The sequence below is a fragment of the Antechinus flavipes genome, chromosome 5, assembly GCF_016432865.1.
Source record: "Antechinus flavipes isolate AdamAnt ecotype Samford, QLD, Australia chromosome 5, AdamAnt_v2, whole genome shotgun sequence".
In the NCBI taxonomy this organism is placed as follows: domain Eukaryota; kingdom Metazoa; phylum Chordata; class Mammalia; order Dasyuromorphia; family Dasyuridae; genus Antechinus; species Antechinus flavipes.
Window position 1 is genome coordinate 289284008 of NC_067402.1, and position 26835 is coordinate 289310842.

A 26835-nucleotide genomic window follows, 5' to 3' on the forward strand; every position below is an offset into this window, starting at 1 on the left:
AGCGCGCATCTGTCTTCATCCATCCCAGGAGAAGGCAAACTCCCACCGACCCAGGAGCTATCTGCCTTCTCCCTACATGCCCTGCTCAGGGCAGAGACCATCCCGCTCTAATCCCAGGGTGCTCCGAGGACTTTTTCTGCACTTAGGAGAGATCCTGGAGCCTCTCCCCTTTGGCGCCCCATGGTCTTCCCCAAGCCTGGCAACAGTTTCTGGGGGAGAGGTCCTCATTCTGCTCCCCTAATAGTTGTTACTGACCATCTCCCTTCACTTTGGTTGCACCCTTGGACCTCTCTGACCCTCAGATTTTGTTTTTTCATCTATAAAAAGAGGGAGTCGGACTGGATGAAGAAGGTTTCTAGGGTTCCTTTGAACTTTGGGTTCCATCTAGTGGAAAGGAAACAAGGTTCAGGGAGAGCTGGATTTCTGTCATTTAGTAGAATTTGTGCCATAATAAAACTCTCTGTTGTCTACAGATTTTCCCTCACATATAAACATCACACTTCAACTTAAAAATCTTTTTTTTTTCTGCACAGAAAAACATTCTAGGTAATTCTAGGCGATGTTGGACAGCTCATTTTAGCACAGAAGTCAGAGGTCAGAACCCCCAGCCAGAGTAAGACCCCGAGGAAACAGATCATGTGTGTGGGGAGGGGATGGGGGAGGGCTAAATCGGGCCTAGGATGGTTCTGGATCTCTCCTCTCACCTTCTGGTTGGGGATGTGGAGGGAGGAGGCAACCAAGCTACCCACCGGTCCACAGCTGTGTCTCAACTGAGATGTGTTCGTTGAATGGCATGCCAGGGTGCTGGTACTGACTTTGGGGGTTGGAAGAGGGATCAGAGTGACCAGAACATCAGATCTCTCTTCTAGGGTTTGCCTCCTGGGGGAGGTGGGATTTAAACTCTTGGGCATGCAAGGATGAGGTTAGCCCCAACTTTGTGGGTAACCCATGGGGTGCAGTTGGGAGGATTTCATCTTGTCCCTAATCCAAGGTGGAACAAAAGGAGGGAGGGACCTGATCCATAGCCGACATTTCCTAAATGCTTACTGATATACTCCCCCCCCCCAACTCTGCCCCTCCCCAACATGCTCTCCAGGTCCCAAAAGAAACCTGAGAGGGGAAAAAAAGGGTGAGAGAAACCCGCCCTTTATTGGATGCCTATTGTCCCACCCACTCTGGCGACCTGTGACTATAGGGGGCGAGTGAATAGAAACTTGGGTAACCTAGACTACAGATACCCTGAGGGACGACTTGGGCCATCACTCATATTCTCTGTCTGTCTGTCCAGTCATCCATCCGTCCATCCGTCCATCACTCCTACCCTGATAAAGCTTAGCTGGGCCCCTTCCAACCCAAGGCCTTCAATCTGAGTCCTTTCCAGCAGGCAGGCAAGGGATGCTCTTCCTCTAGGGGGAAAGGGGAAAAGATGGGGAGCAGGGAGCAGGGGAAAGGCTCCCTCCCCACCCCTACAGCCAGCGGGGGCTCTTTCTTCACATGTCTTGGCGGCATTTCAACAGTCCCCAGGTGAAGACTCCTTGGTCCCTGAGCCCTCAGGGGACATCAGCCTCATGCTTCGTGCGCACTCTCAGGAAAAAAGAGCTCCCGGCATCTCTGTACTGTGTCCTGGGGGGAGACCACGCTGTGCCCCACCGTGCGGGGGTCATCATAGATCTCGTAGTCATTTCCCCCCTGTGGAAGAGAGAAGACAAAAGAAGGGACTTTCACCCTCGAGGTTCAGGCCTCCTCATCCCTCAAATCACCTTGTATTTATCTATTTATTTACTTGATGTATCCCCCCCCTCCTCAGCAGATGTAAGATCTTTGAGGGAAAGACCAATTTGTTTTTTCATTTTTGTGACCCCAAGTACCCAGTGATGGGACCAGGCATACAGAAGGTAGTTAATGTTTGCTAAAATGAATGAGCATCCCCACAGTGCGGCCGGACAGCCATTTTGGGACACTGAGGTGAAGGAGCATTCTAAGTGGGGCATAAGTGAGAAGCACAAAACAGCAGGGGCCCATTGGAAGAAAGGGGGGTGCTGAGAAGAGGAGGCTCAGGGCAGGGGGGCAGGGAGAGAGGGAGGACCTGAGTCCGTTCCTGAGCACTGTCCTCCTGCTGAAGGGCTCTTAGGGAGGAGGAATCAGCTTCATCCCGCTGGTCCCAGAGGGCACAACGAGGCAGAGTGATGATGCTTGGTTTCATTGGCAAAATGGGGAGTCTGGACAAGGACCCTCCCTCTGGCTCCAAGTCTCACAGAAGCAGATTTTGGCTCAAGATAAATGAAACTTCCTCTGTGAGCTGTCCAATGGCGGACAAGCTGGCCTTTGACAGAGACATCTGGCCCCTAACTCTTTGAGCTGTCCAATGGTAGAGGAGAAGGCTGTCGCCAGAGACGTCCGGCCCCTAACTCTGTGAGCTGTCCGAAAGCGGACAAGCTGGCCAATGGTGGACGAGCCGGCCGTCACTAGAGACGTCCAGGCAGGGTGACCGCTTGTGGGGGGATGTCCCACTCAGATCCTAGGCTTAAATCTCAGCCCCGCTGTTACAGCATCTGTGTGACTTTGGATGAGTCACTGTCCTAGGCTTCTGTTTCCTCACCTCTTCACTGAAGACTATAGAAGGGAGCCCCTCTAACAGCTCCCCCCATCACCTGACCAGGACTGAGCCCACAAGAGAAGCTCCAGACCAATTATATCTTCACCCACAGCACTGGGGGCTCCCCCAGGATACTGACCTACTTCTCCCCCCACAGCAGTCACCCCAGGAGCCTCTACCCCCTTTCCCAAAATAACCGAGAGGGGAAAGCGCATGCCCTGGACTCACGGGGCTAGTCTCGTTCCCAAAGAAGTGGATGGTGTCGAAACTCTCTTGGTCCAGGCGATCCAGGCAGTAGCGCTTGTCCCATCCCTCAGGGAAGACATCAAAGCTGATCATGCCCCCTGGGGGTCAGAGGAGAAAGGAGATGGGAGGGCCTGAGGGGCTGGGGCTGGGCAGCTCCCAGAGGGCAGCGGGGCTCCCTAACTCACTTCTCTTGGTCCAGGGCACAGCTTCGGGCACGCAGCACACTTAATTAAGAAATGCTAGCTGACTGAGATAGGCAGCTGTGTGACCTCGAGGAGGAGCTTACACTCTCTGAGCCTGTTTCCCCAGCATTAAATCAAGGGTTTAGGGACCAGCTGATCTCTAAAGCTCCTCTTAGTTCTGAGAGTGAATGCACTCCAGGTGAGAGTGATGGCGCCCTGAATGGAAATGGTCTTGGAAGGGGAAGTGGGAGAGACAAATCCGTCCAGTTTCCATCCCACACACCTCGGGAGAACCTCAGCCCTTTGCCAGCAAACTCTGCCTTCAAGGCCTCCACGAATTTCTCCCGGATCTTTTCTTTCTGTTAGAGAGGAACAAACAGGGAAAAGAATCATTATAACAGACATTTCTAGGGAGCATGAGAGTGTGTAGGGTTTACTCATGTTTACTCATCTTATCATACTGTGCCAAGAACCTTATGACGTGAATGAGGCTATTATTATCACACCCATTTTCAGAGGGTCATGTTTTAGAGCTGGAAGGGGCCTTAAAGTCAGAGTCCAATTCCCTGATTTTTCCAGAGGAGGAAACTGAGGCACAGAGGGATTAAACGAACTGACCAGGGTCACTCCAGGCTCTCTGGCCTCTACAAGGGACTTATCTGGATTGAGTCTGAGAGGGAGAAACTTGGCTTTGACCTGGGTCAAGGAAAGACAGGAAAGAGGGAGAGAGGGCCTCAAAAATCCCACTAGTTCCCAAATCCTTATATAAGTCCCTGGGCACATTTTTCATTAGGCAAATGCCACCCCTTTTGATCTGTGTCACAGAAGCCCATCCCTTTCTGCCTGGAAGTCTTTGCTTCCTTAACTGTTCCTAGGTGTTGTAGTGGTTAGAGCACCAGATTGGTCAAATTTAGTCTCATTAGCTGTGTGACCCTGGACGAGTCACTTAGCCGTGATTGGGGGGAAAAAAACCCAAATATCCCAATTTGGGTCTGACTTTTCCCACTAGAGTTCCTTCAGGACAAGGGGAGAGCCTCCTGTTTGTGCTCCTACAACATTAGTCATTATATATAATAATGTAATTATTATACAAACTAGTGTTTATTAACTCAGCACTACAAAGGCGGTGCTGAGTTAATAAACACTAGTTTATATAATAATTATATTATATTATTATATATAAATATATAATAAATAAATTATAAAATAAACACTCCAGAAGGCTGAGAGCCTGTCTTGGATACCAAGAATAATAGAAGAAAGAGGGAAGGCTTTGGTCTTCTCCGAGCCTTTGTTTTCTCCTCTGCAAAATGGGGGTCACAAAAAGCCTCTACCCCAGAGTTGTGTCAGAATAAAATGAAATATGTAAAACTTTGTAGAAATGCTGGCTGTTATAATAATACAGTATACAATATATTATTGTATAATAGATCATAAATTATATAGGATATATTATGTAACATAGTATTTTATTGTTTTATATATATAAATTTTGTGATTTTTATTATTTTTATTACCATAACCACTCAGATTGAAAACACTTCTGCTTGAAAGAACCTCCCATTCCTGTGTGCTGTTTATGAGGAAAGTGCTTCATAAATCCTAAAAATACATTGGAAATGTAACTCCTTGGGGTGCATTAGAAAGAGTCCTTTGGATCCCAAGGATCAGGAGCCAAATCCTGATGGCTTTCTTTAAGATCCTTTGGGATCTAGAACAAGTCACCTCCCCCTACTCCCCACCCCCACCCCACCCCCCACCAGCCAAGACTTGACTTAACTGGGCTTAACTGTGGCCTAAGACCCAATAATATAGAAAGTTGGAACAGCCAAAAGAATGCTGGGAAAAACATTGACATTGGGGAAGGTGATTGACTTCTTCCTGTAAAATGAGGAGGCTAGACTGGGACCTTAAGGTCCCCTGAGCTTACAGTCACTCTCTGGAGCCTCAACTTCCCCTCTTCCGCCTCCCCAGCCTGGGGTCCCCCACCATTACCTTGTCCAGCTCTGAGAATTCAATCCTCTCCTCCAGGGTGCAGCTCCGGCCGATGGGGGAGACGTTCAGCATCCCGTTGCGGAATTCGATGAAGGTCCCACTGTGGACGGAGGACAGAAAGAAGAGTTTCGAGCTGGGGGTGGGGAGAGAGCCCAGAAGAAGCTCAGAAACAGGGTCTCCCCTCATGTGGCCGGCCCGGCAACTCGCCCCGCTGGGTGTAGTGAGGGACCCAGAACCAGGAAGACCTAGTTCAAATCCTGCTTCAGGCACTTGCAAGCTGTATAACCTTGGCCTGTTTGCCTCCTCTCTAAAATGGGAATAAGAATAGCACTTCCCCCAGCAAGGATTAGCTAACTGTAAGTCAACTGTCTTGTATAGCTTAATAGTTATTAATATTCTTAGTTCTAAACCCACTTCCCACTCCCAGCCTGGACCTTCCACATTCTAAACTCCCTCCTAGCCCTGATATTTCATGTTCTAAGCTCTCCCAAGTCCTTTCATTCCAGATTCTATGTATCCTCTCAGCTCTGATTTTTTCCTTTCTAAGCTCCCTCCCAGCTCTGACATCCCCTGTTCTAAGCTCCCTCCCAGCCCTGATATCCTGGGTTCTAAGCTCCCTCCCAGCCCTGACTTTCCCTGTTCTCAGCCCCCCCCCAATTCCAAGGTCCCCTGTCCCAAGTTCCCTCCTGGGGGGTTTCCCTCAGACCCTGTCTCGGATCTTCCCTCAGGACAATGGGGTGGGGGTAGCGGCCCCCTAGTCTCACCGCTTCTTGGGTAGCTTCAACAAGGCCATGTAGTTGAGACAGAAATTGATGAGGTCCTGCAGAAGCTCCTCTCCCAGGTGGTTCTGGATGGTCTGAGACCAGAACAGAAAGGGAAAGGGGGAGGGTGAATGAATGCAGCAGAGGGGACTGTCCCTCTTCTCTCAGGGAAAGGGGGCAGGTCTTAAAGGGCAGTTGGCTTTAGCTCCACCTCCCCCCTTCCCCAGATTCTAGCCCCTCACCCAGCTGGCAGCAGACCCTCTGGAGAGAAGCCCACTGGGACCTCAGTTGACTTATCTGTAGCATGGGGTCATCTCTGCCTCAGGCTACACTGAATTGGGGAAACATCAGGGACCCTCTCCCCCCATCTCAGAGAGGGACAGATTTTGAGAGAGAAAACCAGGGCTGGGGCTCAACAGGAAGTAGCTTGGGAACCAGTGGAATACAAGGAAGTGAGGAGAGATGTAGGGGTGAGAAATGAGTGAGGGGGAGAACAACCTGCTTGGAGAGCAGCCGGCCATTTTTGTATTGCACCGTCCCATTCTCCGCAAAGACGTAGTCAAACTTTTCTATGACTTGGGGTGAGGAATCAGGTGGAGCAGGAAGCAAGGTCCAAGGCAGATGGAGACCAACAAGGCAGGAGACATGGCGGAAGTGACTTCGTGTGCCCCCTCCCATCCTGCTCCAGCACCCTCCAGCCCAGGGGTCCTCAAACTACTGCCCGCGGGCCAGATGCAGCAGCTGAGGATGTTTATTCCCACCCAGGGCTATGAAGTTTCTTTATTTAAAGGCCCACAAAACAAAGTTTTTGTTTTTACTATAGTCTGGCCCTCCAATAGTCTGAGGGATAGTGAAGGGACCCCCTATTTAAAAAGTTTGAGGACCCCTGCTCCAGCCAATTTAACCAGAATTTCAGAGCCTGTTCCCTCCTTTTATAAGAAGGGAACCCGTCCTCCCCCAAAGCGAGCCTCACTTGATAATCTGTGCAGAGCTGGGATCCGTTGTGCACGTGAACCCCTCATATCCTTCCCCACCACCCCCATGAGTCGATTCTCTCTAGTTTAAACACCCCCGCTTCCTTCTCTGACTCAAATGTATTTTGTTTAGCCCAGAAAAGCAGATGTTGATTTGGGAGGCTTGGGTACCTCCCTGCCTCCCCACTCTATTCCCACCTTTCCCATACTGTTTTATGAAAAGAAGCAGTTTGGAGGTGTTCCCATGATCCCCTCTCCCCTTCTTCTACCCCCACATGCATGACCTCAACTCCGGCATCCTCGTGGTCTGGGAGCATAAACCAAGGAGGATCAGAGTGAAGGAAAGAGAGGAGAAAATGTCCCATATCCACCCCCTCCTCAGGCCTGGGAAGTGAAAATTCTCACCTTCATCCCCCTCGCCCAGCTGTTCTGCAATCTTGGAGTAGTCTGAGCCTCCCACGACTCCTATCTTCACCCTTCCTCGAAGCTCCTGAAGGAAGGCCGCCACTTCGGGGTCAATTTTCTAGGGGAGGAGGAGAGATGCCCCAGTCAACAGACCGTCCCCTATCCCTCTTTCACAAATGTTCTCCTGGGACCCCTCTGGCCAGACTGAGGGTTCTCAAAGCCCATGAAAACTTTTTCTTTCTTCCTTCCTCTCTCCCTCCCTCCCTCCCTCCCTTCCTTCCTTTCTTCCTTTCTTCCTTCCTTCCTTCCTTCCTTCCTTCCTTCCTTCCTTCCTTCCTTCCTTCCTTCCTTCCTTCCTTTCTTGTTTCCTTCCTTCTTTCCTTCACTGGATGCAGAGACACAAGCCTTGAATTCAAATCCCGTCTCTCACACTAATACCTATATGGCACTATTGGGCAAAACACTTCCCCATTTTTTGAGACTCAATTTTCCCCTCTGTAAAATGGCTCATAGTGCGATAGGACCCTTGTTGTGTATATGCAAATAAGCCTAAGAGGAGATAGGAGATGATGGGACCAAAGTAAGATATGATACAGGACCCTAAGAATTTAAGGAAAAGGTCACTTCCAGGTAGGATTCCCTGAGGAGATGGCAGGTGCTGAGCCTCAAAAGCAGAGAAAGATGCTAAGAGGGAGAGAGAAGGATGAAGTTCATTCCAGATGGAAAGTCTTGTTCAGCCATCTTGAAGTATAACAGAGAACAGGGGAGGTGGCCAACGAATGGGGGACAGGGAATATCCTTGACTTCAAAAAATGAAAACAGATGGCTCTATAAACTATAGGCCTGTGAACTTGACTTGATTTCCTGGAAAGACTGAGATGACACCAAAGGCAAGAATAAGTGAGAATGGAACATGTCGGAAGGGTTCTGGCAAGCTAGGCAACCTGGGAAGTAGAAAAGATGCAATATCCTTCCTTTTTTAAGTGGATTGCCAGACTGATAGATGAGGGGTACACTAGAAATAGGTTTTTTTTTTTCCTTAGAAAAGTATCTCATGATATTCTTGAGGAAGGAGGAGGCGAGAAGGTGGAGAGGTGAGATTATACTATGGAAGTGATTAGGGTCAGGGTCCACCCAATGAAGTTCCTCCATCCTCTAAAGGTATTGAGGTATATATGGAATAGAGGGGGAAAGTCTCTATGGTTACTTCCCAACACTGTTTACAAACAAGACATAAAATGGACAAATTAGAAATAACATCATAGGATCAATCCTGATGGAAGTGGCTCTCTTCGGCAATGAGAGGAGCCAATTCAGTACCAATGGTTCAGTGATGAACAGAACCAGCTACACCCAGAGAAAGAACACTGGGAAATGAGTGTGGACCACAACATAGCATGGGCACTCTTTCTGTTGTTGTTCTCTTGCGTTTTTGTTTTTCTTCCCAAGTTATTTTTACCTTTCTAAATCCGATTTTTCTTGTGCAACAAGAGAGCTGTATAAATATATATACATAACTTGTATTTAACATATAGTTTAACGTGTTTAACATGTATGAGACTGCCTGCCATCTAGGGGAGGGGGTGGAGGGAGGGAGGGGAAAAGTTGGAACAGAAGGTTTTGCAAGGGTCAGTGTTGAAAAATTACCCATGCATATGTTCTGTCAATAAAAAACTATAATAATTAAAAATATATATATCATAGCTGTGTGACCCTAGGCAAGTCACTTAATTGCAATTGCCTCAGGGAAAAAATTAACACCAAACAAACAACAACAAAAATAGCATCAAGAGAGAAGGCGCTAAGAACCACGGGAGCTGAATTTAAACTTCTTGCAGAAGGTGAAATTTTAGCTGAGATTTGAAGGTAAGTTAGGAAACAGAAATAAGGCAAACAGGAATCAGGGGTTCTTAATCTGAGATTCACCAAATATCAGAGATCTTATCAACTAAAATGGGAGGGAAATGACATTTATTTTCATTAACCTCTGATGCAAATTTGCTAGCAATTCTTTCGATTGTGATTTTTAGAAAATGATTCTGTAGAAAATGATTTCAGTTAGAGTGTGCACTGCTTAGATAGAGCACTGGCTCTAGAATCAGGAGGGCCTGAATTCAAATTCAAAAAACTCTTACTAGCTGTGTGATCCTGAACAAGTCACTTAATCCCTACCGCCTTGAACTAAAAAAAAAATTTTTAAGAAGAGTTCATACTTACATGAACTGATGCTAAGTGAAATGAGCAGAACCAGGAGATCATTATATACCTCAACAACGATACTGTTTGAGGATGTATTCTGATGGAAGTGGATCTCTTCGATAAAGAGAGCTAATTCAGTTTCAATTGATCAAGGATGGACAGAAACAGCTACACCCAAAGAAAGAACACTGGGGAATGAATATAAACTGCTTGCATCTTTGTTTTTCTTCCCGGGTTATTTCTACCTTCTGAATCCAAGTCTCCCTGTGCAACAAGAGAACTGTTCGGTTCTGCACACATATATTGTATCTAGGGTATACTGTAACCTATTTAACATGTAAAGGACTGCTTGCCATCTGGGGGAGGGGGTGGAGGGAGGGAGGGGAAAAATCGGAACAGAAGTGAGTGCAAGGGATCATGCTGTAAAAAATTACCCTGGCATGGGTTCTGTCAATAAAAAGTTATTTAATAAATTAAAAAAAGAAGAAGAAGAGTTCATAACAAAAAAGTTTATAAACACCTGTATTAAGCAGAGTGGAGAATGCTGACACCAAACTGCCATCTGGTAAAATTTCCCTTGTTTTAATTTCCCAGAAATGTCACTTCCAAAATGTCCTGAATTCTTAAACAAATCATTAGAATTTAAAGAAAAGCATAATTTGTGGATTTCAACATGCTCCTTCTCTGCAGGGACATTATCAACAATTGCTCTCTAGGGAGTGACTCATTTCTCTTTCCCTGTTTTCCAGTTTTTTCCCACTCTGTGTATAAATGTGAATATGAACATATGTGCCCCCCCCAAAGTGCACAAAAGTATACCTGAGGACATGAGGGGGCTCTGCTTTTCCTATTAAACAGATAATGATTACTTAATGATAAATTAATAAAAATTATTTGTCAGACTTGTGCCTAAAGAGCGGTTTTAATAGTTTTCTTTGATGTATAAGATGAGGATAATAACTATTTGACCTCCCTCAGCCCCTTCGCAGCATCACTATGAAGCTCGAAGGAGAGGCTGAACACTAGCTCAGCCTCCAGCTGAGAGGGAGGAAGGGAGACTCCCAGGAGGTTGGAGTGTTGAGTGAATGGACTCCAGCAAAAATACCATGTCCCCAGCAGCAACTGAGTGGGCCCCAGTGAGGAACAAGTTGACCCTGTAGAATTATCTTGCACTGACAGAATTATCATGCACAGACAGGCTTTCTTGCACTGACGCCCATTGTTACCTTATACAATCTAGAGGTTAAGTTATAGAGATCAGCTCCAGGAGTTATCTTGTGCAAACAACCATGATCACCAGTTGATTTGCTATCTATACAATTAGCATATCTTGCTCTGCATCCTTTCCCATTTTGCCATCTTGCTTGTTAATTTTAAATCCATTAGGAACTTTACCTTTTTGTGATGTTATAATAAAGTTTTGTCCCTTGACCTGGAAATGGTCTAAGTCTGTGAATTCACTCCCCACCTTCATTACTTGTATTTTTGTGATTTATTGGACTTCATTATGGGGGCAATTCCATCCATATCTTAAAGGAAGTCTTGGAATGTCAACTGTGGATGGAGGAAGTGGAGAGATCTTTTATGTGCAGGAATCAGATGAAAAAGATTCACAGGTGAGGAAAGACAGGATTAGTTTGAGGACTGTTTGATGAGTGGGGTGAGAATAGGGAAGAAAATTAATACAGGATCAAGTTAGAAAGCCACATTGTAATCAGACTAGAGAAGGATTTGAACATCAGAAGACAAAATTACATTGTAACCAGACTGGAAATAAGAAGAAATTACATTGTAACTAGACTGGAGAGGGCCTTGAATGTCAGAAGAAGAAATTACATTGTAACCAGACTGGAAATGAGAAGAAATTACATTGTAACTAGACTGCAGAGGGCCTTGAATGTCAGAAGAAGAAATTACATTGTAACCAGACTGGAGAGAGCCTTGAATATCAGAAGACAAAATTACATTGTAACCAGACTAGAAATGAGAAATTGCATTGTAACCAGACTGGAGAGGGCCTTGAATATCAGAAGACAAAATTACATTGTAACCAGACTGGACATGAGAAGAAATTACATTGTAACCAGACTGGAGAGGGCCTTGAATGTCAGAAGAAGAAATTACATTGTAACCAGACTGGAGATGAGAAGAAATTACATTGTAATTAGACTGAAGAGGATCTTAAATGCCAGAATAAGAAATTACATTATAACCAGACTAAAAAGGATCCTGAATTTCAGAATAAGACATACGGCCTATACTCAATGGTCAATGGGGAGCCATAGAAGAGTCTGTTTCCCAACTGCACTTTCACAAACATTATCTGTTTGTCAGGTAAGTGGAGTAAAGTTTATCATTATTAATCTATATGTTAGAGAAAAAGACTTTGAAGTCTGGGGAGATTAAATATTTCTTTGCCCTAGCCTGAGGTAGCTCCAGCTTCCTCCTAGCTGCCTCCAGCCAGTTGGCTTTCCACCTACATATTCGCCTAATAGTGATCTGAATGTGAGCAGGGGGAAGGAAAAACCAGGATAAGAATGGCCATTCTTAGGAGAAAAAATGGAACAAAAGGTTTTACAATTGTCAGTGCTGAAAAATTACCCATGCATATGTCTTGTAAATAAAAAGCTATTAAAAAAGAAAAGAAAAAATGGCCATACTGGCCCAGTTGGAAGAGCAGAATCTCTCTGGGGGGATGGGCTTGTCTCCATGGAACATGTTTGCCCACATCCTGGAACTTCAGGGCAAGACCATCTGTTCTGTGGCTTGGGGACCCTTTCCCCTGTCCCTCTGGGTCAGGGTCTGAATCATCAGCTGGCCTAACATGAGAAGTAAGCAAAAATGATGACAATAATAACAGCCACAATAATAACTAAAGTGCTTTAAGATTTGTAAAACATGTGCTAAATATTATCTTATTTGATCCTCACAATAACCCTATGAAGTGCTATTATTAACCTTTTTTATCTATATAGCTAAGGAGAATGAGAGACTTGTCCAGGATTCCTTCACTAGTCAGGTTCTGAGGCTGTACTTCCTTATTCCAGCTCCCATTTGATCCTCACCACGACCCATCTGGGAAAATCATGCTATTGTCTCCATTTTACCAAAAAAAAAAAAATCCATTTTACAAATTAAAGAAACTGAGACACAGGGAATTTAAACGACTTACTTGTTCCATGTAAACATCCCTGTCGTTTCTAAATCTATAAGCTAAAAAATATCCGAATTTCTTGCAGGCAGTTCCTTTCCCCACCACTCCCTACGCCCCCATTTCTGGAATGGGACCTTCCAGTTCTTAAATCTGTCATTTTGAAATATGTTTAGAAGAATTGCACATATTTAATCTATACTGGATTGCTTGCTGTCTATGAGAGGGGATGGGAGAAGGGGGGAGAAAAAGTTAGCACACAAGATTTGCAAAGTTGGATGTTGAGAACAATCTTTGCATGTATTTGGTGAAATAAAAAGCTATTAAAATGGGAAAAATCCATCATATCCATAACTCTTTCCCCCTCTGGTTCTTAGGATTCTCAACAAAGCACAGACCACATGCTTCTTCCAAGATCTAGCTCTAGATCCATCCCCTAATTCCAGCACTCCACCCCCATTCCATTAATAGCACACATCAAATTTCCCAATCCTGGAGGAGGGTTTCCATCATTTCTGGCTTTTGGTGGTTTGTGGGCCAGCAACGAGCATTTATTAAATGCCTACTATGTGGCAGACCTGGGGATATGAAGACAGAAGTGAGAGAGTGCCCGGATGAACAGGGTTTATACATTATTCAAGGAATCAACAAGTACCTAGATTGGTATACACTAAAGCGGCCACTAAATCAATCAGTGTTCTCTTAGCCTGGCACCTCTCTGCCCTGTCTAGCCTTTGAGAGATGTCAGGGAAGGGAAGGGAAGCCAGACTGTCAGAGAGGAGAGTTAAGTCTTCTATCCTGTGAGTTCAGGTGTCCATGCTTGGCCAAGCCAAGGAAAAAAAGAGTCAATTATTCAAAGTAAATAGGATTTGGAAAGGTGGGGGAGGGAGCAGGAACTCCCTCCAGCTCCGACATCCCCCTTCCAAGCTCCCTCCGGCTTGAGGAGAGACAGATAAAATAATGTCAACAAAAAGCTGGCTCTAGAAACGGAGGGATGTTCATCCCAGGGCTGAGAATTAAGACAGATGTCCAGGGTAGGGAGGTGGGCCACAGAAAGGGAATCGTGATGGGTGCAGGAGCTAGATGAGGAGGCCTATTGGGAAGACTAGAAAGTAGAAGGGGTGGAGATGGGGCTGCTGGTGAGGATTAGGGGACTCAGAAGGGATTAGAAGGGGATTCGGGCCTACTCTAGTCTCTGAACTTGCTTGGTTTTTTAATATTTTGATGATTTTTTAGGGAATTAGTTTTTTCTGCATTTAAAAACACGATGATAATTTAGAAATGAAAATGGAATACTGGTTTGGGGAAAAGATACAAAGATTGGGTTTGCTACATGGTCAGAGTGGTCCAGACAGAAACAGTGGTCTCGGGGAAGCACTCGGGTTATTAGGTGGGGATGGTGGGGGGCGGAGAAGCATAGGGAGGGGAGTCACATGGGAGGCGGGGAAGTTTAGGATGGAGGGAGATACCAGCAGAGAATCAGCAAAGGACTGGGGTAGCCAGGATGGGGTGGGGGCGGGGAGGAGAGCATGGGGTGAGGGACGCCTGGGTCCGGAGTGAAAGCCAAGATGGGGGAGCGTCTCCAGGAGGTGATGGGAGCTGTCGTTTGAGGAAGGCTTGGGTGGGCGGAATAGCCAACGTGAGGAAACGGGAGAGTGGGAGGGAGTGCGCTAGGCTGATCAGGGGAGTCAGGCAGATTTGGGGTGCAGGCAGGGAGAGGTGTCCACTCTCACCTCGTTTCCCTGGCATCAGGCTTGTAAGCCAAGTTCTCCCCACCTCCCCGGCCCAGACGCGCGCGCGCAAACACACACACCCTCCTCCACCCTCCCCAGCCTCCGGGCCCAGCCCCTCAATCTTCGCCGGAGACCCTCCCTGCGCTGACCCTGCGTCTGCCGTCCACCCTGGCGTCCATCCATTCATTCCCCAAGTTCAAGGGCGACAGGCAGAGGCCGTGGACAGGGGGCCCGGGCGTCTGCGGGGCTGCCGTACCTGGCGGGCCGGGGTGAGAGTCCCGTCCACATCGAACAGGCAGAGGACGCGCTCCTTCCGCCGGGACGCCTCCCCGTTGGCCATGGCCTGGGCCCGGGCGAGTGGCGGAGGCTGCGGGGTTGGCGGGAGCTTAGCCTGAGCTAGAAGAGGAAGGAGAGAGGAAAGAGGGAGGGAGAGACAGAGGGAGGAGGTGGAGCCCAGCCCTGGCCCTCCGCCGCTCACGGGGCTGGGAACACGTTCCCTTTCCCCGCCCATAGTGACAGCCGTGAGGGGAGGAACCGGGGAGGGACCTGGCGGGGCACTGTCAAATCTGGCCCCGCCCCACCCCGCCCCGCCGAAGGCTCCTCGCCTGTGATTGATGTCAGCCCCCGGGAACCCACCTCTTCCGCGCCGAAATGTCAGAGCTGGGAGCGAGCTTAGAAGGGGAGATGTCGGAGCCTGAAGGAGCTTGGAAGGGGGATGTCAAGGCCGGAGGGAGCTTGGAAGGGGGATGTCAAGGCCGGAGGGAGCTTGGAAGGGGGATGTCAGGCCTGGAGGGAGCTTGGAAGGGAGATTTCAGGGCTGGAGGGAGCTTGGAAGGGGGATGTCAGGCCTGGAGGGAGCTTGGAAGGGGGATTTCAGGGCTGGAGGGAGCTTGGAAGGGGGATGTCAGATTCGGAGGGAGATTGGAAGGGGGATGTCAGTGTTGAAAGTTGTTGATGTTAACACCATTTCATTTAACAACGGAGAAACTGAAAGTATGAATGAAAAAGCACTTGTTAAGTTCTTTCCTGCTGCCAAGCACTGGGCTAAATACTGGAGACAGAAACACCGGGTAGTTAGCTGACCCCTGTCCCTAAGAAGCTTCCTCTTAGAGTGTGACACACTTACAGGGGGAGTGATGTGCAGGGAGATCCGAACCCAGAAATCAGAAGCAATGATGATTGTAGGTTTTTTTTTTTTTAAATCAAAGCTTTTTATTCCCAAAACATATGCAAGGATACTTTTTCACCATTGACCCTTGCAAAACCTTGTGTTCCAAATTCCCCCCTTCCCCTCCCCTAGATGGCAGGTAGTCCCACACATGTTAAACATGTGCAATTCTTCCAATATGTATGTCATGCTGCACAAGAAAAATCAGATCAAAAAAGGGGGGAAATGAGAAAGAAAACAATAAAAAAAGATGAAAACGCCATGTTGTGATCCACACTCAGTTCCCAGAGTCCTCTCTCTGGTGCAGATGGCTCTCTCCATCACAAGTGCATTGGAACTGGCCTGAATCACTTCACTGTTGAAATGAATCTAGATGATTGTAGTTTTTAGGCAAATGATTGGCAAGGTCTTTCCTGGTATTGTAAAGTGTATCTGATGATGCTGACTTAGCAGCAGCAGCAGCATTAAGTAGTATTAGTAATAAGGGCAGCAGCAGCAGCAGCAGCAGCAGCAATAACAATAGTAATAGCAGCAGCAGCAATAACAATAGTAATAGCAGCAGCAGCAACAGCAACAGCAGCAGCCTCAGCGCTTGCCCCATGGCCCGGCACAGAGCTGGCCTGGTGGGCCTGAACCCAAGCAGGAGCAGGTAAGTGCTTGGGATCGGGTCAAGCTGGAGGCTGGAGAGAGGCAATATGACCATGAAGATGGGCAGGACTTGTTTATGAAGATCCTCCAGCCAGTAAAAGAAGTGTTTTAGGAAGAGCAATCTGGGGGTCTGGAAGTTTGGAGACCAGGGGTAGGATGGATTGAAGCAGACCTCGATCCTGACATGGTGAGGGCATCTTGGTCCCCTTTAATTAAGAAGGACAACAACCAATCATCACTTCCCAATAATGCATTTCATGCTTTTACAGGGCTCTGCCCTTATAAAGGCAACTAGATTGTGAAGTAGAGAGGGCTTGGAGTCAGCAAGATCTGAACTGAAATCTCGTCTCAGACACTTATTAACTCATTTAATCTGTCTGCCTTAGTTTCCAAATCTGTAAAATGGGGATATTAATAGCACCTACCCTAGCAGAGTTGTGAGGATCTAATGAGATAATATTTGTAAAGTGCTTAGCATAGTATCTAGCACGTTGTAAGTGCATAATAAATGCTTATTTTCTTGCTTCCTTCCTCTCCTTCATTCCTTCCCTTCCTTTTCTTCCTTCCTACCTTCTTCCCTTTTCTCCCTCTCTCTTACTTCCTTCTCTTCTTTCCTTCCTTTCTTCATTCATTCCTTTTCTTCCTTCCTTCCTTCCTTTCCTCTTCCCTCCCTCCCCTCTTCCTTCTTTTTCATCCTTCCTTCTCTTCTTCTTTCCCTCCCTCCCTCCCTCCCTTCTTTCCTTTCTTTCTTCTCTCTTCCCTCCCTCCCTCCCTTCCTCCCTTCTTCCTTCCTTCCTTCCTTCCTTCCTTCCTTCCTCATAAAGCTCATAGTGGGGAGAATTTGATTCCTCTACAACTGTTGCTGCTGCTTGTCCTTTATTCCCAAAGAGGATCATGAGATCAGGGAGGAGATGTCATGATTTGCAAGTGAATTGGATTTAAGTGATAGAGGGTTGTACATCGTCACCATCCTCACTTTTTCATGGGCAGCCATCTAGAACTGGTGGCAAGATATAGATTTGGAAGACTGGAGATGGCCTTGAATATAATTCGAGACCTTCTTTCCCAAGTCTCAGTTTGTCCGAGGCAACACCCATTCAATGATTAAGGCTAGGTGAAAAAAAAAAAAAAAAAAGAGGCAAAGAATGTCCTGTTTTTAGTCAAAATAAAATAAAATCAATTTGGGAGGGGAAGACCCTTAGGATTTCCAGCCAAAATAGAAATAACGTCTATTTACACTCACTCTGAGCCATCAGAATCCAAATATAACCAATTAATATGGGAGGGGAGAAAGCCAGGTTTTTTTCCCCTTAGGAAGGCCATTTAGTTACCAGGTCAAGGCAGCCTTTGAGGGACAAGGTTGGTGATGAAATTGGGTTCCATTTTGGGCCATCTTGGGCCGCCCAATTGGGAAAGCTTAGTTCTGATTAAAGGAGAAAAACCTTTTTAGCTAGATGAATTCCACATAAGTGGTCTGAATGGATATGAGTCTCTTCCAGAGTGACCTAGAGTCCAAGTCCCTCAGCCTTCATTAGAATAAGCCCACCCTGTACATAACCTGAAGGCAGAAGAAACTGACAAAAGAGGAACAAGGTGCTTGGCCCCAGCATCTCACACAAGGGAGACCTGGGAAACTCCGTGGAGGAGGTAGAAAGGTAAGTGGGCCTTGCAGGGAAGGTACCACAAGCCAGAAGGGGAGATGACAGAGGCTGGGAAGTGCTTGTACTTTTATTGAGGGACTGGCAGTATCCGGTTTAGCTGGAGCAGAATCAGCATGAACAGGAGGGAGCATGTGCTTAGAGACCTTCCATTCACTTTCATTTTATAGATGAGGAAAATGACTTGGCTAAAATCACGTAGGGAGTAAGTGGAAGAACCTGAATTTGAACTCTAAACTGACTTTCCAATGGCTTTCTCCACAAAATGCCGTGCTTATGATGTTGGGTATCAACTGTGGAGAGCCTTGAATGTCAGGCCAAGGACCCAAGGCATGACACCAAACCTTACCTGTCCTGACCCTCAGTTTCCTCTCTGGCTCCTTCCAGCCCTGAGACAATGACCAGATGACCTGGTCGAGGTCATTGCCATGGTCCGGCTGAGCAGTAATGAAAGCATAATAGAATCCAAGGGTAACAGAGAGGAGGCATCTCATGCCACAGTGAGGACAAAATTTGGCAACTGATTGGATGAGGAAATGGCCAGATAACTTTCAGGTTATTAACACGGATTATAGATCTGGACCAATCCCTATATTTTACAGAAGGGGAAACTGAGGCACACAGGATTTGAACTTAGGGCCTTCGGTTCCAGATCCAGCATGGCTTTCATTGTCATGCTTCCTCCCACTTGATCTCATGGGTTTCCCACTGGATCCTCACATAATACTTCAAGGTAGGTGCTTTTGTTAGCCCCCTTTTAAGGCTGAGGAGCCTGAAGCTGAGAGAGGTGCCCACGGTCACATGACTACTAAGCATCTGGGACAGGGTTTGGACCTAGGACCTCCATTTCCATTGCCGCCTTACTTCTCAAAGGTGGAGAGATCACCCAGTGTAGACTTTCAGGGAACCTCACGAGGTCATACGTACCATCCCCCTGCCTTGAGGCAGGGATTCTCCCTATATTTTAGTAACAGCCATTTCTAAGTTCTCCGCCAGCTTACTCATGTTTCCTGAGTTCCTGTCTCAGGCTCTGGCAGGCAGGTGTATCGAAAGGCCTCAGTCTTCAGGAATGCCCTTGAATAGGAGCAGAGTTCCCAGAGCCTGGCTGCAGAGAGTGCGCAGGGAGCTGGAAGGCCCCCCTTCTCCCTTGCCCTTTCCCCAACATGCCATTCAGTGGGCTTTCCAAGCCTAATTTTAGCCTCTGGCTACTCTTGATCTCATGGGCACAGGAATCTGGGAGCTTGTTATTGTTCCCTTCCAATGGGCTGGACACCCTGTCCTGGAAAAAACCAGCCCCAACAAGAATTTTCGGTGCCCTCGGTCACCTCCTCCCTCTACCCCACCCCCACCCTGCAGGGTTCCAACATGGGTGCCTCGGATAAGGAGAGAACAGACTGATGCCGGGAGAAGGGAGAAGCAACTGAAGAACTCAGCTCTATCTAGGCTCTGCCACTCATCCACTAGATGACCTCTCACACGTCCTTTCATTTCTCCAAGTCTCAGTTTCCTGACTTATAAAGTGATTGACTTGATAAATCTATAGGGTCCCTTCCAGCACTGATGTTACCCAGTAATTTTGTCCCAAAAGCCCTTTGTGAAAATGTATTTTTTATTTACCCTTTTTGCAGATGACAAGAAACAGCCCGGAGAGGTTAAGGCCCTTCTCCCATTCACACAGTTCCTGTGGGTCACAGCTAGGCTTTGGCTCCTGATCCCAGGTCAGAGTGCTACCTCTCTGGCAAATAATAGCCCTGGAGTGGGGATCAGATTGGCTTTCCTTTCAAAATATGGCACTAGATATCTTCCAAGGAAAAGGGAACAAATGTCTGGTCACTTTGTTTGCTTAACCACCTCCTAACTACTGGTTCAGTTACTGAGATCTCCAATAGATTCTTGTTCTCTTTTTTCTCGCTCTCAATTCCCTGAATCCCCATCATCACTTAGCACGATTAACTGTGAGACTCTGAATCCCCACATCTGTTTATACTGTGAACATCCAAAATGGATTTATGGGCCCTTAAGAATTCAGACTCCCTTCCATTGCAATCTCCTTGTATACAGTTAAGTCAGGTAAGGAGAATTCGCCCTGACTTGATAGTTATTTGGATAGAATCTGCAATTTAAAAAAAAATTTAATTTTTAAAAATTTTATTAAAGCTTTTTATTACAAAAAATTTGCATGGGTAATTTTTCAACATTGACCCTTGCAAAACCTTCTGTTCCAACTTTTCCCCTCCTTCCCCCTACCTCCCCTAGATGGCAGGTAGTCCCATACATGTTAAATATGTTAAAGTATATGTTAAATACAATATATGCATACATATTTATACAGTTATCTTGCTGTACAAAAAAAAAGTGGTTCAAGAAGGAAAAAAAAAACTGAGAAAGAAAACAAAATGCAAGCAAATAACAGAAAGACTAAAAATGCTATGTTGTGGTCCATGATCAATTCCCACAGTCCTCTCTCTGGGTATAGATGGCTCTCTTCATCACTGAACAAAAATGGTTTGAATCATCTCATTGCTGAAAAGAGTCACATCCATCAGAACTGATTGTCAGATAGTCTTGTTACTGCCGTGCACGATGAGCTGCTGGTTCTGCTCTCTTCTCTCAGCATCGGTTTCTGTAAGTCTCTCCACGCTCTCTGAAATCATCCTGCTGGTGAATCTGCCATTCTAAAAGTAGATCATATTAATAACATTGTTTTCATATTGCTTAGATTTCCCCCAGAAAGTCATCCTTTATGACAATTTTTTTAAAAAGAGTTTTTTTAAGTCACTAAAACTGACCATCACATAAAAAAAACCCAAAAAAACAAAAAACAAAACGAAACGAAACAAACAAAACAAACCTTGATGTTTTTAATGCAGTGTTCTCCTAGACCTATATCTCCTTATACCTTTTCTTTGGGGCTAAACTTGTTCTTTGTAATTGCAAGCATTGCTTCAATTATTTTGTGCGGTTACTCTTTCCAATTACATTGTTGCAATCGGTTTTCTTGGTTCTGCATGCTTTGCTTTGCATCAAATAATGTCTTCCCAGGCTTCTCTGTTTCTCATTCTCATTTACTAGTTTTAAATTCATAGGAAGAAAACTGAAAATCCAACTCCAGATGTCAGTTTGCAGCTGAGGGATGTTCTCCTTGCTCCCTAACCCTACCCCCTCTGGCCCCAAATTCCCTCTTTGTCTCATTCCTTTTCTCTACTGTCAGACAAGTAGAAAATTTATGGAGCAGAGGAGATAAGCCGGCCTCCCCAACAGACCTCCTCCCCTTGGTTTCCTGCCTAATGGGTACAACCAGAATCCTCCGCCCTTGCCTCTGGGTCTTCCTTGGCCACAGAAGGACGATACTTCTCTGGAGTTTGACCAGAGCTGCCAAAGTTTAGTTTAAGGATCCAGGCTAAGGCTCTGTCCTGGTTTCCAATCCCCAACATGGTTGTTATTTGTAGCTAACTTCACCATCTGTCCCACTCTTAAATCCTTCCCCCGGGGAGAAGTTAATTAACTTTCCCAAATTAGTGAGAACATATGTGAGCCTCTGGAATAGGTAGTAGGGCTACCCACTGGAAGAGCTGGGATCCTTGGGTCAGCATAGCTGACCAAGTTATTCCCTTGCTCAACATGCTACTGTGGCTCCCTAGTACTTTGAGATCCAGTGCAAACTCTTTAGTTTGGCCTTTTAAGTCCTTCACAGCCTGACTCTAAATGACTTCTCCAGCCTGATTACACATTACTCTCCCCTTCTCATCCCCACACAGCCAGAGTAGCCTCACTCTGTGCTATGGCACATGCAGTTCCTTCTTTCACACAGCTAGGATATGTTAAGTGTCTGAGGCCAGATTTGAACTCGGGTCCTCCTGATTTCAGGGCTGGTGCTCTCTCCACCTAGCTGCCCCAGCAGTTCACAGGCTAGGGCAACACCTATTTGGGCAATGGTTAGTAAACTGATTGATTGATGGGGCAGAGGGACAAACTGTCCTTCCTAACTTGGGAATTTGTGGTGGGGAAGCCAGATGGCTGCAGGGTAAAGCACCTGACAATCGCCGCCTTTATCCCAGGTGGCCTGAGCTGGGAGAATTTCCGGTCTCTCTTGTTCTGAACTGGCCTAGGTGCAGAAGTGGGAGAGAAGGAAAAGGCTGTCTTCGGGAGCTTTCCCAATTATAGGCAGACTGAGCAGCAGTGGAGTACCGAAACACTGGTTACTGGGCAGGGAGAACCAAGGAGGCTGAGGCAGGGGTGGGGGAGACATGGAGGGAAGTGACTTTTGAGCAGATAACAAGCAAGGATTTGGAGGCCCATTTCACAGATGTGGAAACTGAAGCCTAGAGAGATTAGGTGAATGCTCTTAAAGCTGGAGGAGACCTGGGCGACTATCTCATTTAACTCTGAATTTAATAGATGAAAAACCTGGTCTTCACACACGTAGATCTCACAAGGATTGTTAGAGCCTAGGAAACTCAGTCAGAGGAGGATGGAGGAGGGAGGCACTGGAGACCAAAAGAGACTCTGGGAAGAAAGTAAATAAGTCAGTCAGGATTGTCCTGGAAACCTCAACCCAGTTCTGCTCAGCTCCTCATTTGCAAAATAAAAATAAAACATTTCCTACCTCAGCCTTGGCCAGCTGGTGGGGACAGCCTAGGACCTTGAGCCTAAAAGCCTTAGCAATAGCAGTGTCCTAACCCATGGTTCAGTGGATAGAGCACAGGGTACAGAATCAAGACGACCCGAGTTCAAATACAACCTTAGATACTTACTAGCTATGTGACCTTGGATAAGTCATATAACCACTGATTTTTTTTTCAGTTTCCTAACCTGTATAACTGAGGACAATAAGTGATTAATTGTAGCACTTGAGTGAGCCACACTGACTCCATCTTGGGAGCTAGCTCACTCCTGTTTCTATTCAATTATTGATCTAGTCCAAATTCGGTCTAGGGAGAAAACTTTATTGAATTATGAGAACTGGGAGAAAATGTGATTATATTATTATTATTTGAGGCTTGTCCTTCATGGCTGGGAAACCAGACTACTTTTCTTTATTGCTTAGAGACCCTTCATAAGGACCTCGGTTATAGTAACCAGAAACCAGTCAGATTGATTGATACAAGGAGTTTTCCCAGCAAGCCCTTATCTGGAAACTGGTCCAGTACTGATCAATAATTCCTGTTTCCATGGTTTTGTGATTTAATAGGACCCTTGGGGGGTAGTGGGACACCTGCTTTTCTGAGTTCAGGGATCATACCTGGTTTTTCTTCCCCTCCCAAATTGGAAAGTCCCTAATCTTTCCTCCAATCAGATTGCTTAACGTTTCATTACTTCCTTTTAATTAATTGACCTCATTTGAGTAATTATTTTAGTGTATAAAAAAGTCTGTCTCCTTCTGGATTTGGGGTTTAGACTAAAGCTGAGGAGGTCTGGCCCGCTTTGTGGGGAAGTTGACATTCATTGCTTAATAAAGCGATACACTCAGTAGGTAGAAATTCTATCAGTCTTTCACTTCCCTCTCTCTCTCTCTCTCTCTCTCTCTCTCTCTTTTTTCTTACAGCTTTTTATTTACAAAACATATTCATGGGTAATTTTTCAACATTGATCCTTGCAAAACCTTCTGTTCCAAAATTTCCCCTCCTTTCCCCACCCCCTCCCCTAGATGGCAGACAGTCCCATACATGTTAAATATGTTAAAGTATACGTTAAATACAATTTATGTATACATATTTATACAGTTCTCTTGCTGCATAAGAAAGATCGGATTTAGAAAGAAGGTAAAAATAACCCGAGAAGAAAAAACAAAAAAGCAAACAAACGATAACAGAAAGAGTGGAAATACTATGTTGTGGTCCACACTCATTTCCCAGAATTCTTTCTCTGGGTGGAGCTGGTTCTCTTCCTTACTGATCAATTGGAATTGGTTTGGATCCTCTCATTGTTGTCACATCAGAACACTGACCAGGCCAGGTCATCGGGAGGATTTTCATGTAAATGTAAAGGACTTGGCTCATAGTAGATGCTATTTATAGAAATGCCAGCTATTGTTAGTAGATACAATCATATTATAATGTTGTTATGATTATAATGATATTGTTTATAAAACATCATCAGGAATTAATATAATTTTTACAATAGTATTGATATGTAATTATGAAGTATATACTAATAATGAGTCACTGTGGAGTCTGGTCCTGCCCTTCCTTTTCACAGCCAACAACAATTGCTGACCAGCTGCCACCGGCAGGCAGACGGGCGAAGGAGCCCAGCCCAGGTCTCCCAGGAAGTCAGTCTTCCCCATCACTAACAGCCAACAACTGACACCCCCAAGCTGTGGCCCAGCTGAAGTGAAGGGGAAACGACAGGCAGCTCAAACCACCCCCATCATCTCAATCCCACCCCCATTCTGAGCCCAGGAGCTTTGGGAATAGTGACATCAAAGCAAAGACATTCATAACTGCTTTGCCTCTAAGGACCATGGGATCTTTCCATCTGACTTGTATATTGAGGGACATCCAAAATTAATAGGATGGTGGCAAGGAAGTAGAGAGATGGCAGGATGTAATGAGAAGAACTTTGTTTTCCTGACATAGCTGTTCCTCCCAGCTCTGACATCCCCTGTTCTAAGGCCCCTTCCTGTTCTGCCATTTTCTGTTCTATGGTCCCTCCTTGCTCTAACACTCCTAAGGCCACTCCCAGATCCGCCATCCCCTGTCTAAGGACCCTCCCAACCCCGACATTCCCTAGTTTTAAGGTCCTTCCCACCCTGACCTTCCTTGTTCTAAAGCCTCTCCAGCTCTGATCTTCCCTTTCTAAGGCCCTTTTCTGCTGTGACACTCCCTATTCTAAGGTTCCTCCCAGTTCTGAACTACCCAGTTCTAGGTTCCTCCCAGCCCTGATATTCTAGGTTCTAAGGCCCCTCTTAGCTCTGTCCTGCTCTGTTCTAAATGCCACTTGCAGCTCTAACATTATACATATCGTTCTGACATTTCCTGTTCTAGGACCCCTCCCAGCTCTAACATATATGACTCTGAATTTGGACAAAGGTGAAATGAGGCGGGGAGGATTGAACCTCCATAAATCAACAGATTGCTTGGTAGGGCCAAGGAAGGGGCTGGGGGCCTGGTCATGTTGGAGAATCCGAGTCTCTGGGAGAGCTTATGGGAAGGCCAGAGTGGTACTGGGACAGGACTGCATTCTACTTCTCTTTAAACCCATTGGCTTGGGCTGGCAGAATTTCCAGTCTCCATTGCTCTGGCCTGGATCCATTGGTGGTAGAGGAAGAGGCCGTGGGCACTGATTGTTCTTGAGCTACATGGCTGCAGAGGGAAGATCCCTCCCCCTTGGGGTGGGGGGTGGGCAATCTTGAGACTTTGCTGGGTGAGGGGCTTTTGATGGCCCTGGGGAAGAGGACTAGATGTAGAGTCATGGATTTAGGACTAGAAGAGACCTCTTAGATCATCTAGCACCATTTCCTCATTTTACATGGAGGTTAAGGCTACATAGGTAGAGGTCAGAGACAGGATTTGAACCCAGACCCCGTGACTCCAAAGCCAGAGCCCTTTCCCTGGTGGCATCTTTCCTGCCTTGATCACTGCCTCATTATACTTGGAAAGCCATCAGCTTGTGGACAAGGGAGCAGACTTCCTCTTCCTGAACCTGGAGGGCAGAAAGATAAGAGTCCACTTTGCTGGATACAAGGAAACACTTCCCACCAAGAGGCTGTCTCAGGAAGGAGTGACCTCTTTTCCCTGGAGGTCCTCAAGAAGAAACCTGAGGCGTCCTTATGGAGATATCATAGAGAGAAGTCTTGTTCATATGCTGGTTGGACTCGGTGCTTCTGGACTGATAGCCCTTCCAGCTCTGAAATTCTGTGAGGACAAAGTTGTGTTTGAGTTCACAGTCACTGGGCACTCAGCAGAGGGACCAAGAGGGCAGAGCAGCTGCCCTCTCACCCAGGGACGACTGTGCCTTCCTTCCAACCCGTGAGATCACTCTGTTGGCCAACTAGCACTCAGTAAACACCTACTATGTGCCAGGCACTGTGCTAAGTGCTCGGGATATGGAGAAAGGCAAAACCAGGGGCCCTGCCCTCAAGGAGCTCCGGGCCTAATGGGGAAACAACATGGAAATGATTCGAGACACACAAGATTCCACGGAGGGTAACAGAAGAGAGTACTAGCAGATAATGGGGAGAAAGGCCCGAGGCAGAAGTGAGGAGGGAGAGACTTCCAGGAATAGGAGACAACTAGGGCAAAGGCCTGGAGGTGAAAGATAAAGGGATGGGCTCAAGAGATGGCAAATGGGCCAAATGTATTTCTGGATCATCACATGTATAGAGGGGACTGAAATTGGAGAGGACAGGAGTAGAGGTGACAGAGCCAGACTATGGCTTTAAGGAAAAACATTTGGGCATTTGGAGGATGGATCAATTGTAGGGAGAGACTCAAAAGAAGGTGATATTATTATTCCTATTTTAGAGATGAGGAAACTGAGGACCCAAGAGGGGAAGGCTATGTCAACAAAAGAATAGCCTTTAGATTTGGTAGATCAAGATTTGAATTGAAGCTCTGTTGTATCCTACCTATGTGACTCTGGACAAATTGTCTGACCTCTGGGCTTCCATTTTTTCCATCAATAAAAGCAAGGAGATGGATTTGATAACCTTTGAGGGCCCTTTTGCTTCTAGAGCTTAGATCCTACGATGCTCCAAAATCTGACTAGCTCAGCAAGATATAAGGAATAAAGCTCTGGATTTGGAGTGGGAAGAACGGGGTTTAAATTCTGCAATTGGATTAGGTAGTCTTTGAGACTCCTTTCAGCTCTACTGCTAAGATCCAATGATTTGCTAATAAGGCTAGTAAATCTCATACTTGAACCCAGGCCTTCTGCCTCAAAGTCTCTCAGTCACTATGATGCCAGAGGACCTGGGTTCAAGTGGTTGTTCTAACTCTTACTAGCTGGAAAAACTTGGATAAGATAGTTCACTTCTCTGAATCTCAGTTTTCTCTTCCATAAACTGAAAGTAATGAACTAAAATGATCTCTAAGGTCTCTTTTGTCCCTAAATCAATGATTTTATCATAATTCTCTAACTTGGAAGCACTCATGATTTCCTTTGTTGTTCATTTGGTA

General features: G+C 46.2%; 1 protein-coding gene across 1 annotated transcript; it reads right to left on the reverse strand.

Annotated features, from left to right (window-relative positions):
* Positions 1-416: 416 nt before the first annotated feature.
* PMM1 (phosphomannomutase 1) lies at positions 417-14745 on the reverse strand. The gene is made up of 8 exons (XM_051962202.1): positions 14499-14745; positions 7160-7277; positions 6279-6355; positions 5784-5875; positions 5020-5119; positions 3308-3383; positions 2825-2940; positions 417-1689 (listed from the first exon to the last, which is right to left on the reverse strand). Exons 1-8 carry the CDS (start codon positions 14580-14582, stop codon positions 1567-1569), a joined length of 786 nt encoding a protein of 261 aa, XP_051818162.1. The 5' UTR covers positions 14583-14745; the 3' UTR covers positions 417-1566.
* Positions 14746-26835: the final 12090 nt, after the last annotated feature.

What these genes read in the sequence shown, in the direction of transcription:
- PMM1 (XM_051962202.1), bottom strand. Translation starts at nt 14,582, where the DNA reads ATGGCCAACGGGGAGGCGTCCCGGCGGAAGGAGCGCGTCCTCTGCCTG. An exon ending in TTGAAGCTACCCAAGAAGCG is followed by an intron (nt 5,120 to 5,783) that starts GTGAGACTAGGG and finishes CTCCGTCCACAG; the next exon opens with TGGGACCTTCATCGAATTCC. An exon ending in AGGGCTGAGGTTCTCCCGAG is followed by an intron (nt 2,941 to 3,307) that starts GTGTGTGGGATG and finishes TCTGACCCCCAG; the next exon opens with GGGGCATGATCAGCTTTGAT.